Source organism: Trichosurus vulpecula, chromosome 9 (genome assembly GCF_011100635.1).
Source record: "Trichosurus vulpecula isolate mTriVul1 chromosome 9, mTriVul1.pri, whole genome shotgun sequence".
In the NCBI taxonomy this organism is placed as follows: Eukaryota; Metazoa; Chordata; class Mammalia; order Diprotodontia; family Phalangeridae; genus Trichosurus; species Trichosurus vulpecula.
In genome coordinates this window covers 187,159,197-187,172,661 of record NC_050581.1, presented here as the reverse complement: position 1 = coordinate 187,172,661, position 13,465 = coordinate 187,159,197, and the positions used below count along the sequence as shown (strand labels likewise).

Sequence of the window (13,465 nt, the reverse complement as noted above, 5' to 3'; positions counted from 1 at the left end):
CCCAAGGCTTTCTCTTCCCAAGGCTAGATATCTCTAGTTCCTTCACCCAACCGTCAGGTGACAGGGCCTCAAGGACTCCCACCCTCGCTGCTGCCCTGATTTGTGCACATGCTGTACTGCCCCGTGAGAGAGCAGCTCCCTGCAAGCGGAGGCCACCCCCTTCTGTCTCTGTATCCCCCACACCTAGAACAATGTTTGGCATTATAACATTTAGGGAACTGGATTGATTTTTTTTTTCTGGAAGAAAACATTTAGAAAAAGTACCCAGAGGAATCACTACCTCCAAGGCCACATACAGCTACAAAGGGTCAGTTTTCAAGATTAAGAGGAAAAGTACTTTATAAAGGCAGTCATCCAAATAAGCTTCCAAGTCACCTGTGGTGCTATATACACATGTAACTTTTCATTCTAAATTGTAATGAAGATGTCAGTATCAGAATAATCCTAAGAAATAATTCTGGATTAGGATTACAACTTTAGAGCGGCATAGTATCATTTTTAAAATATACTGGGGGGCAAAAGCCTTACAGTCTAACAAAGACGAATGGATACCTTGCAATAACAATAATTAGCATCAGACTCTACATTAAAGGAAATCGATTTAATCCGTTGGGAGTTAGAAGGAGGTTCCAATTGGATTTGCTACAAGTATTAGTTGCTGCCTCAGATTAGCATGGATCAGGAGTCAGTAAATTAGGGCCTGCAGGCCGAAAGAGGGTATTGTTTATTTTTATACAGCCCAGGAGCTGAGAATGGTTTTTTACCTTTTTAAATGTGCTTTATTTTTAAGTAAAAATCATATTTTAAAGTAAATATACTGTATTTTTAAAAAGCAAAAAGTCTAATATAGATGATAAAAATTAGTGGATGCTGGTGATGCCTGCACTTCTGAATCAGAAGCTCTAAGAAGACAGGAAAATATGGTGTTTGTTGCCCCTGGTAGGGAATCCAGATGAAAATATCAAGAAATGGCCCCTGAGAATGAGGGCCAGCTTGGAAATAAATTAAGACAAAAATTTCAAAATCGGTTGGAAGAGCGTAATTTGTTTAACGAGGCTGTGAGGCAAGGGGGATGGAAGATTGTGGCACAGATGCTTTCCAGCGGGTGACCTGAATTTGGGTTTGGGGTTTTTTTAATCACTTTCCTCCCCGACACAGTGAACAGATAGCAGGAAGGAAGGCAGGAAATAAGAAAGGAATAAGAAGAATCAGCAGTCAGAAGATAAATGAGGCAACACATACAGTTACACGAAAAAGAGTCTTTGAGAAGCAAAATCTCACTTCAATACAATGGCAAAATGAGCCAAGATAGCTAAGCTGCTTCTTTGAGTTTGGCATTGGGTATTTTACCCCTCCAATAGACTGTAAGTACCTTGAAGACAAGAACAAACAAAATCTCTCTTCTAACCCCAGCATCTAATGAACAATGCAAAGCATAGAATTGTCAGTAAAAAGATGTGCTTATCTTTTGAAATACTGATATAACTATAAAAACTAAAGGAACAGAATGAGTCCTTAGAAGCATCCATCTTCTCAACCCACAAATAATATTACTGTTTCTGAGATGGAGAGATCCTTAGAGTTGCTTTCAACATTCTTCATCTCCACTCACATAATTTTACTTAAAAATACATACGAAACACCCATTATGGGCAAATACTGTGATACGTGCTATGAACGCTGTCTTGCAAATAGCCCCTGACGCTAACTTCATCACGCTGTTGCTATGGTGGGAGTTGTTCCTAGGTTAACATATCATCTCTCTTTTCCTCATATGCCAGACAGTAGACTGAAGGAGTCAAGGTCACTGGTTTTTCCTAGTTTATCCCTCACAACTATACAACGGCTAGAAAATGAAAATCAGGTGGTAAAAGAGCAAATTTTATCTTCATCTGGTTAAGAAACATAGACCTACCTCCACAGAGCCCATTCAACCCTTTACGTTACTAGAGGTACATAAGAAATGGGGAAAAGTGTACGATGAGCATGAGTGACTGCTCATTCTACTTCAATTTTGGCCTCTCTCTGCCAACACATTTGGGGACGGGGGAATGGGTAATCCAAAAAATTACATCAGAAAAAGTAAACACACTAGAGAGCTGAGACATCTTGCTATCACGTCCTATGGTACCAGCACAAAAAGTAAAATTTCATGCAGCATACAATATAAGCTCAATTCCACACTGTTAAAAGCAGTTACTCATTTCTCCACTTGACGGCCCTCATGAGAAACACCACTCATTCAAAGAGCTTTTACTCCAGTCATAATTAGATGGTCCCCTTGAGCTGGTCTCCCACTGAAGAGCAGTAATGGTCTGACAATAGCAGGGACGCTGGGATGTAGAAATGACAAGGCTTGGTAACTAAGTGGAGATGGAGCAGGACGATGAGGGAGAATGAGGAAGATGATGCCCAGTTACCAATCTGAGTGAGTAGAGACAAAAACAGAAAGGAAAGAAGAGGGCTGAGCTCCCAGGAAAGATGAGCTGTTTTGGAGATGATCAAAGGCTCAGAGCCGGCAGGCCCTCAGAGGCCATCTGTGGGCTCAACACCATTTTATAGATAGGTAAACAGAGGTCCAGGGAAATGAAGTGACTTGCCCCAAGTCACTCTGAGACTAAATGCGAGAGCGGTGCTTTAGATCAGTACCCACTGATTCTAGAGCCAGTGGTCTTCCCGCTGGGAGGAGCCTTGAAAGGCTGTCTAGTCCACCCCCCTCATCTGACAGTCGGGGATGATGGGGTGCATCGACAGGCCAAGACCAAAGAGGGAATATACATCACCGGCCACATCTGAACCTGGTCCCTCTGACTCCAGGGACAGCACCTGCATAAATTGGGTAACTTTGACATCACAAATAGAGAGAGAAGAAGAGGGCCCCGAGCAGATCCCTGCGGTTTTACAAGAAACATATGAGCACGGCAATGTATGGCACCAATTAAAGGTTAACACGCCCTAACCAAAAGTACTCTAGGAGGCTAAATATTCTCTGAGGACTTCTGAGTCTTCCCAAAAAAAGAGATTTCATCCCCAAGGCTGGCTCTGCATCCCATCTCTCAGAGGCCCACATCTGGCTCTGCTCTTTCTTCAAGAATTCATAAGGCATTTCCTAAGAAGAGGCTGTGACAGCGCAAGGGACACAAAGAAAAACCAGGCCTTTGGCCTCAGAGTTTCCACTCTCCTGGCCATCATCCTTCTTCCCGGGAGCCCACGAAGGGCTACCACACCTTCAATCCGTACACTCCCTGAGGCACAGAGGGCCTCCATCTGCCCTCATAGCTGCTGGGGCTGCCGAGGACCTTACAGGTGACCTACATCTCTGACTTCTTGTTTTACAACGGAAGCTGTTCAAGGACTTGCCCAAGGTCACAGGAAGTCAGCACAGCAGGTGCTCAGTGCCAAGGCCCTCTTACTATAAACCCAACACTCCTTTACTGCTTTGCCATTTTCCAGTTCAGAATCCTCAAGCCCAGGGCTTTGGTTTCTAGCCTCAGATGCTGTGGAGATAAAACATTTTCATATTGTGTCTTTAAGGCACTGTCCCCACAGATTGTCCTTTCTCCTGTCTTCAGAACTTAAAATTTGTTATAAGAACAACTGTCACCAGAGTCACAATTAGCGAAAAAAATTACTTGGGATGAGGAGTTGGAAAGTCTTGAACAGGCATGGTTCAAATTCCAGTGAATTCTCTGCTACTTGCGCAACCCTAAGCAAGGCCCTCAATCTCAATGGGCCTCAACTTTCTCATTTGTAAGGTGGATCTGATCTCTTGCCAGATGTAAATCTATGATTCTGCAATATGTCACCCCTTCTCCATAACAGAAAAGGTAGGTTTAAAGTCTGGTCCCACAGCCCACTTCAATGGTTCTCCTCGCCCCCTTACCCCCATCACACTCCCAACCCCCCACTCTAGTTTTCATGAGATTAGTATGACAGAATCACAAAGTTGTATTACTGAAAAAAATTATTCTGGATCACAAAGGTCATGAGCAATCTACCTACATCAACAATTTCTAGAATTTATTTTTCAGAATTCAGGTGGTACTATTTGTAGAAAGACGCGACACAATTTTCCATATTATTCTCTTCATTCTTAACATAGATCCTAAGAACATTCCAGCCTCATCCCACTCTCTTAAGATTAGAAGGGTGACTAAGCTAATGAACATGGGGGAGGGGGGAGCATTGAGGAAGTAGTAATTTAAGGCACTTCTAAAAATATTTTTTCATGTCCAACAAAAAATAAATACAACTAAACCGATTTTGAAGAAAGATACAGATGTAGAAGAATCTCCCTAATCCATTCAACACAAGAATGGCATTAGATTTTATACTCGTAATTAGATGAAAAAATTTCAAACAAAAGCTCTTTTTCTAAAGATCAGAAAACTATGAAATGCAATTATGATACTGAGAGCTAGCATTCAAGGCTCCTTCTGGAGGCTCTCTTCTCACTGGGTAGGCTTTTTTGTCCCACTGAACTGTCACCATTCTTTTCTGGCCTATCTGACCTAGTCACTTGGACCCAGCGGGCCTTAGGTCCATCAAATATAACGCAAGGGGGCCTGGATAACTTCTAATGGCCCAGCCAGTTCTCGAGCCGGATCCTGTGTCCAAAGCAGAACTCACCATCCTCCCCCAAGGGCCACCTCGACCCTTCTCTTCCCTATTTCTGTTCCTGGAGTAGACAGTTCATAAGCTCAGAGGTATCTCCAGGGGCTCACTCTGCTTCAGGCCCACATGGCCTTGGATGTCAAACCTGGAGACTTTACCTCTGTGACATGTCTTGTAACTGTCCCCTTTTGGCAGTTCCTGCATACTCATCAGAATTTGGGGCCTGCCAGCCTCTCCCCTCTCTCTCTCAGGCTCTCTGCCTCTAGGCTCTCCCCTCAGCCATCCCTCCTCCCACAGCTGCCACACTGATGCTCCTACAGCTCAGGTCTGTCCACATTCCCCTCTGCTCAAGGGGTTTCAGTGGTGCCCCACTGTCCCCAGAATAAAATACAAACTCCTTTGCTGGGCATTTGATCGCCTTCACCACCTGGCTACAGCCTCTCCTCCCCAGCTAATGACAGTGATCAGTACTTACCATTCCAGCCAAACTGGACTTGTGGCCCTACACAAGACAATCCATCCCCTTCCTATGACCTCTAGATGTGTAATGCTCTCCCTTCTGCCTTCTCTTCTTCCCATCTCTAGCTCCCTTGAAGGCTCAGGTCAAGCGCCACCGCCTTCAAGTGGCCTTTCCTGATTGGTCCTAGGCTGGGCACTTCTACCCCAAATCACTGGATTTATTTCTATCAATCTTATGATCACTGATCAGGAAACACATGACCACATTGGAATGTAAGTTCCTTGAGCCCAGGATCTGTCTAGCTCTCTTTGATAGTTGTATCCCCAAAGCCTTAAGTACACAGTAAGTGCTTAATAAGTGTCTATTTGTGGATTGATTAAGAGCCTCTCCACTCTTTGCTCCATCCTCCATGGAGCTGCCTAAAAGGCAGGTGACATCACTTCCTGACCCAGAAGCTTTCAGGGACTCCCTGGATAAATCTAACCTCAAAATAAACAAGAAAGAAGTTAAGGAGGTGAACAGAATTTTAGAAAGGTTAGATATGAGAGACCTTTGGCGAAAACTGAATGGGGATAAAAACGAATATACCTTTCTCTCAGTGGTACATGGCACATACCCAAAAACTGACCACGTACTAGGGCATAAAAACCTCACAATCCAGTGTAAAAAGGGGGAAATAGTCAATGCATCCTTTTCAGATCATGATGCAATTAAACTTATTTGTAATAAAGGACCATGGAAAGATAAACTAAAAATTAACTGGAAACTAAATAATCTGATCCTAAAGAATGAGCAGGTCAAACAACAAATCATAGGAACAATTAGTAACTTCATTCGAGAAAATGACAATAATGAGACAACATACCAAAACTTATGGGATGCAGCAAAAGCAGTTCTTAGGAGAGGTTTTATATCTCTAAATGCTTACATGAATAAAATATAGAAAAGGGAGATCAATGAATTGGACATGCAACTGAAAAAGCTAGAAAAAGAACAAATTGAAAATCCCCAATTAAATGCCAAATTAGAAATACTGAAAATCAAAGGAGAGATTAATAAAACTGGAATCAAGAAATGTATTGAACTAATAAACAAAACTAAGAGATGGTTTTATGAAAAAAAAACAATAAAATTGATAAATCTTTGGTTAATTTGATTAAAAAAAAGAAAGAAAACCAAATTACCAGTATCAAAAATGAAAAAGGTGAATTCATCTCCAGTGAAGAGGAAATTAAAACAGCAATTAGGAATTATTTTGCCCAACTGTATGCCCATAAATGTGACAACCTGAGGGAAATGGATGAATATTTACAAAAATATAAATTGCCCAGGTTAACAGAAGAGGAAATAAAATTCCTAAATAACTGCATCTCAGCAAAAGAAATTGAGCAATCCACCAATGAACTCTGTAGGAAAAAATTTCCAGGGCCAGATGGTTTTACATGTGAACTCTATCCAACATTTAAAGAACCATTAATTCCCATACTTGGGAAAACAGGTGAAGAAGGAGTCCTACCAAATGCTTTTTTATGACACAAATATCATACTAATACCTAAACCAGGAAGAGTCAAAACAGAGAAAGAAAACTATAGACCAATTTCCCTAATGAATATTGATGCAAAATTTTTAAATAAAATGTTAGCAAAAAGATTGCAGCAACTTATCATGAGAATAATACACTATGACCAGGTAGGATTTATTCCAGGAATTCAAGGCTGGTTCAATATTAGGAAAACAATCAGCATAATTGATCATATCAATAACAAATCTAGCAGAAACCATATGATTATCGCAATAGATGCAGAAAAAGCTTTTGACAAAATACAACATCCATTCCTATTAAAAAACACTAGAAAGTAGAAGAATAAACGGAGTCTTCCTTAAAATTATAAGTAGCATCTACCTAAAACCATCAAAAAGCATTATATGTAATGGGGATAAGCTAGATCCATTTCCAATATGATCAGGGGTGAAACATGGATGTCCATTATCACCCCTACTATTCAATATGGTGCTAGAAATGTTAGCTGTAGCAATAAGAGAAGAAAAAGAAACCAAAGGAATTAGAATAGGCAAAGAAGAAACTAAGTTATCACTTTTTGCAGATGTTATGATGATTTACTTAGGCAATCCTAGAGAATCAAGTAAAAAACTACTTGAAATAACAAAAAACTTTAGCAAAGTTGCAGGATATAAAATAAACCCACATAAATCCTCAGCATTCCTATATATTACTAACAAAGTCCAACAGCAAGAGATAGAAAGAGAAATTCCATTTAAAGTTACTGTAGACACTATAAAATATTTGGGTGTCTACCTGCCAAGACAAACCCAGGGACTATATGAACATAACCACTAAACACTTTAACACAAATAAAGTCAGATGTAAATAAATGGAAAAAACATCAGTTGCTCATAGTTTGGCCGAGCTAATATAATAAAAATGACAATTTTACCTAAATTAATTTACTTATTCAGTGCCATGTCAATCAAACTACCAAACAAATTATTTTACAGAGCTGGATAAAATAATAACAAAATTCATCTGGAAGAACAAGAGGTCTAGAATATCTAGGGTATTAATGAAAAGAAATGCTAGAGAAAGTAGCCTAGCCATACCAGATATTAAACTGTACTATAAAGCAGCAGTCATCAAAACTACCTAGTACTGGCTAAGAAACAGAGTGGTAGATCAGCAGAATAGGTTAGGTACACAAGACACAGTAGTCAATGACTATAGAAATCTACTCTTTGATAAACCCAAAGAATCCAGGTTCTGGGCTAAGAATTCACTATTTCACAAAAACTGCTGGGAAAATTGGAAAATAGTATGGCAGAAACTGGGCATAGACCAATATCTTATACCATATACCAAAACAAAGTCAAAATGGGTTCATGATTTAGTAATAAAGGCTGATATCATAAGCAAGGAATAGTTTATCTGTCAGATTTATGGGAAAGGGAAGAATTCATGACCCAACAAGAGATAGTGTTTATCTGTCAGATTTATGGGAAAGGGAAGAATTCATGACCCAACAAGAGATAGTGTTACAAAATGCAAACTGGATAATTTTGTTTATGTTCAATTGAAAGGTTTTTGTACAAAGTCAATGCAACAAAGATTAGGAGGGAAGCAGAAAATTGGGAGAAAATCTTTACAACCAGTGTCACTGATAAAGGCCTCATTTCCAAAATATACAGGGAACTGAGCCAAATTTATAGAAATACAAGTCATTCCCCAATTGAAAAACGGTCAAAGGATACGAACAGGCAGTTTTCAGAGGAAGAAATTAAAGATATCTATAGGCATATGAAAAAATGCTCAAAATCACTACTGATTAGAGAAATGCAAATCAAAACAACTCTTAGGTACCACATATGTCAGATTGGCTAACATGAAAAACAGGAAAATGATAAGTGCTGGAAAGGATGTGGGAAAATTGGAATACTGTTACATTTCTGGTGGAGTTGTGAACAGATCCAGCCATTCTGGAGAGCAATTTGGAACTATGCTCAAAGGGCTGTAAAAATGTGCATGCCCTTTGACCTAGCAATGCCATTTCTGAGGCTATATCCCAAAGAGATCACAGAAGGAAAGGGACCCTTATGTACAAAAATATTTATAGCAGCTCTTTTTGTGGTAGCAAAGAATTGGAAATCAAGGGGATGTCCATCAACTGGGGAATGGCTGAACAAGTTGTGGTATATTAATGTAATGGAATACCATTGTGTTATAAGAAATGGGGAAGATATGCACTTCATAATAACCTGGAAAGACCTACATGATCTGATGCTGAGTGAGAGGAACAGAACCAGAACACTGTACACAACCACAGTCATATTGCTTCTGTGATGACTTTGATAGACTTGGCTCTTCTCAACAATACACATTTCAAAGACAACTCCAAAGGACTCATGATGGAGAGAACTATCTACATCCAGAGAAACAACTATGGAGTCTGAATGCAAATTGAGGCAAACCGTTTGCTCTCTTTTTTTCCTCTTTCTTTTTTTGGTTTTGTTTCTTTTTTCTCATGATTCATTCCATTGGTCATAATTCTTCTTTACAACTTGACTATTATGTAAATAAGTTTAATGCAAAGGTATGTGTAGACCATATATCAGAATCCATACTGTCTTGGGTGGGGGGAAGAGGGGAGGGGAGGGGAGAGAGAGGAAGAAAATTTGGAACACAAAAACTTGTCAAACTGAGTGCTGTAAACTATAAATAAAAAAATCTAATTAAAATTAAAAAAAAAGAATGCACCCTCCAAAGAGCAGGGAGTGATTTGGGTTTTTATCTTTAAATCTCCAATAACTAGCTGAGCTCCTTGCATACAGGAGTCAATTAATAAATTTCTTGTTGAAATAATAAGTTTCTTGCTGAACTAAATTGAGTTTTAGAAAAGGTGCTCTATCATAAAGGCAAACAAGCAAATAATAACAATGTTCATGGAAACCATTTTCCTTTTGGAGATTTTTATGGTAATATTTGTAAAGTAATGAGTACCAGTGCTAAAACTATTCTTTTCCCATGTGCTCTAGCTCAAGAACCACAATGCATGTATGTGTGACATCTTAAAAAGACATTAACCCGGATGGATCAATAAGCTACACCAAATGCCTGGGATTACTTAAATTGATTAGAGACCCACAGTAAGCCTGCTGTACCTTTAATTTTTTTAACCTGTAAATTCTCATCATGGAAACTATATTGACGTTAACACTACAAGTAAAATCATTTAAGTGGGACCTAATTTTTTGATTCATTATTCCAAAGTTTTGGTAAATAAGACCAGAAAAATAACTGAATTGATTAAATAGGTTATTGTTCTCCAATAGACATAACCCATCACACTTTCGTTTGTTAAATTTATTTTGCAAAACCCATCATAAACATGCAGAAAGCTCACTGGGCTCAAAGTTCTTACCTTAAATATGTGCCGTAAATGAAAAACAAAGCCATCATTAGTCCATTTAATAGAAAAATCACTGCGACGTAAAAGCAAGCAGGGTCTCCCAATCCTTGAAAAAACAAACAAAATGCCTCACTATAATTTAAAAATCTGCAAGTACATTTGAGTCTTTTTCTGTTCTGAAATATTTACAAATTTATTAATATTTGCTTATTTAAAAGACTTCTTCAGAGCTACTGAACAGTCATATATCTCTGCTCTTTTTACATACAAATTACCATAGGACATGAATTAGAAGCATAGCATTATCCTCCCAAGAAACTTGCCTTCACAGCTTTCTATAGGACTAAGCCCTTCTCCTCGGGTAACAGTCCAGCATATCTTGGTCTGAACACCAATCAGGTCCATTATCCAGGTGTAAATGCGATACCAACTGGCTAAGATTACCTAAAAGGAAACAAAATTGGAGACGGATAAGGAAAGGACTTTGTTGATTGTAGTCACGACTGCCACAAAGGGTTCAGTGACACTTTCCCACTTTTTCTCCCAGTTCGCCTGTCCATTTTGCCCCTTCACTTTAATAAAGTGGGTCCTCCAAATCTCTGGGTCTTGAAGATTCTCCTTGATGCACTATGCATCTTTCTGGGCCAGAATTATCACTCCCATACTTCAGCTCTATTTTCTCAAGAATGTCTTAGCATCATAAAATCAAGGACCACAGATTTAGGTCTGGAAGGGTCATGTACTCCTATCCTATCATTTACTGATGAAGAAATTGAAACCTAGCAATATCCCATGACTCGTACAAAGCTGCAAAGATATTAAGGGGCATACCTGATCCTGGTTCCTCTTAATTCCAAAGTCACTGCTTTTTCCACTGTACCCTAAACACATAGGTATCTTATACATGGAGGCTGAAAAGGTTCTCCAGTTTTCATATAATAAAATCCTGCCTGAACTAAACCACAGGCTCAAGAACCAAGAACCACATCTTTTTTGTCTCCCTAACCCATATCTCATAGCACCCAATCAATCTACCAATCAACTGGGCAGCTAAGTGGCACTGCGGACTGAGTGCCAGGCCTGGAGTCAGGAACACGCACCTTTGCGAGTTCAAATTTGACCTCAGACACTTCCTAGCTGTGTGATCCTGGGCAAGTTATTTAACCCTGGTTGCCTCAGTTTTTTCATCTGTAGAATGATCTGGAGAAGGAAATGGCAAACCACTCCAGTGTCTCTGCCAAGAAAACCCCAAATGGGGTCACAAAGGGTCAGACATGATTGAAAACGATTGAATAGCAATCTATCCATCAACCAATCAATGGATAAGCATTTATTAAGTACCTACTATATGACACTCACGGTGATAACACTGGGAATAAAAATACAAAGAATAACATAATCCCTACTCAGAATGAGCTTATACTCTAGCAGGGAAGACAAATACATGTGCCTGTGTGTGTGCGCGCACATGCACGCACACACACACCACACAAAAAGAAGATAAACACAAAGTCATTTCAGAGCCAGAGCACCAGCAGTTGGGGCGAAGGGGAGGATCAGGAAAGGCTTCCTGGAGAAGGTGGTGCTTAGGCTGAGCACTGAAGGAAGAAAGGGATTTGATGGGGCAGCAGGAGGAAGGAGTTCATTCTAGGGCCAGGGAGAGCCAGGGCAAAGACATAGTGACAAGAGATCATTCCCCTAGCCATGTGACCCCTCCTCCTCAGTCTCCTCTGCTGGACCCTCAGGTCACAACTACTAACTCAGGTGTCCCCCAGGTTCTGTCCTGGCCCCTTTTCTCCCTCTACATCATCTTGCTTCATGATCTCATCCGTTCTGAAGAGCTCACTGACCACCTGTATGCAGATGATTTCCGGATTAACCTATCTCCTGAACCCCAACTGCATGTGGGACATTTCCAACTGAATGACTCATAGACTCCTCAAATTGAACATGTCCAAACCAGCACTCATTACCTGTTCCCCCAAGCCCCCTTCTGATTTCCCAGTCACTGCCTGGGTCACCACCAACCCCCCACTTACCCAGGTGTCCAATGTGGGCCTCCTTTCTACATTCACAACATTTCTATGTGCCATTCTCTCTGCTCAGACTGCCACCACCACCCCAGGCCAGGCCTTCCCTCATCACCTCATGCTTGGAACACTGCACCGGCTGCTACTCCAAGGCTCTCCCCTCTCCTGCCCAATCTCACAGCTGCAAAGGTGATTTTCCTAAAGAACATGCATGACTGTCAACAAACCTCAGCAGCTCCCTATTGCCCTCAGGATCAAAGATAACACGCTGTTCAGCCTTGAAAACCCTTCAGCCTGCTAGCACGTACCTGCCTTCTACTCTGAACCTCTTGCTGCTCCTCACAGGGCTTTCCGTTTCCAGACCCCGGCCCTTTTCAATGCCTGTGCCCCATGCCTGGAATGCTCTCTCCTCCCTCTCCCCCAGCTCCTGGCTTCCCTGGCCTCTCCCTTCCCCATCCCCCACTGCTGGTTGTGTTGGCTCTCAGCACTCAGTCCAACCAAGCGCCCTTGAAGAGTCTGGCCTTTGTTTCCTTGAATAGATTGGAAGTCCTTGGTGACCTCCTTGCCTCAGGGGAGGGCCTAGTTCACATGGGTTTGAGTGGTACGTCTGGGACAGCAGAGGCTTTTAGACCACGTGGGTTTAAGTCGCCTCTTTGTGACGATTTTAGGTCACGTGGATAAGTCACATGTGTGACTCATCCTTGACCCTGAAAAAGATATAAAACCAGGGGTTGGCTTTCTCTTTCTCAGAGCTCTGAGCCATAGGAGGAGTGGCGCGTGACTCTGGGCCAGCCATTGAGGAGCTCCCCAGCTCATGAACTCAGATGTTGATGCTATTTGGTAACTATGAATTGTGACTTGGTCTGTTTCCAATGTGTCTTTGTACTTGTATTTGCTCTGAAGTTCAGGGTGCTGGCTTTTTCCCCTGAACTAAGTGAGTGATATTTGTATGTTGGATTAAAGTAAGATTGTCAACCCCTTAACATTGCTTTCCTTAGTAAAGCAGATCAAAAGAACCTATGCTGGCAGCATTCTTGTTGTTGGGCTTGTGTTGGTTTTTCACTCCCACAGCAGCTGCTAGCTGGATTGTTGATACACTGGTGCCTTCCTTCTGATATCAGTTCCAATCTATATCTCATAGATACGTTTTTTGTATGTAATCTCCCTCAGTAGGATGAGAGATCCTGGAGAACTGGGATCATAGTTTTGTCTTTCTTTGTATCATCTGTGCTTACCCCAGTGTATGGAACTTAGTAAATGCCAATTTACCTAGCCAGTACTTGGTGACTGCCAAAAGGAGATGAGATTCCTCATCTGTGAGGAACAAGGTGAAGGCCAGTTTGGCTGGATTTCAGAGCACAGTAGAAATCAAGGCTGGGGACAGGTTGAAAAGAGCTTTGTAAGTGTACAGGAGAGGCTGAGGCTCGTGGATCACTTGAGG

The 13,465-nt window shown here is 41.0% G+C and overlaps 1 protein-coding gene across 1 annotated transcript in view; it reads right to left on the bottom strand.

Moving 5' to 3' along the window:
- DPY19L1 (dpy-19 like C-mannosyltransferase 1) overlaps positions 1-13,465 on the bottom strand; it is a 122,498-nt gene that overhangs the window by 74,561 nt on the left and 34,472 nt on the right. The window contains exons 5-6 of the mRNA XM_036738268.1: positions 10,318-10,438; positions 10,007-10,100 (exon numbers count right to left, since the gene is read on the bottom strand). Of these exons, the coding sequence (XP_036594163.1) occupies positions 10,007-10,100; positions 10,318-10,438 (215 nt within the window). The remainder of the gene's footprint in view (positions 1-10,006; positions 10,101-10,317; positions 10,439-13,465) is intronic.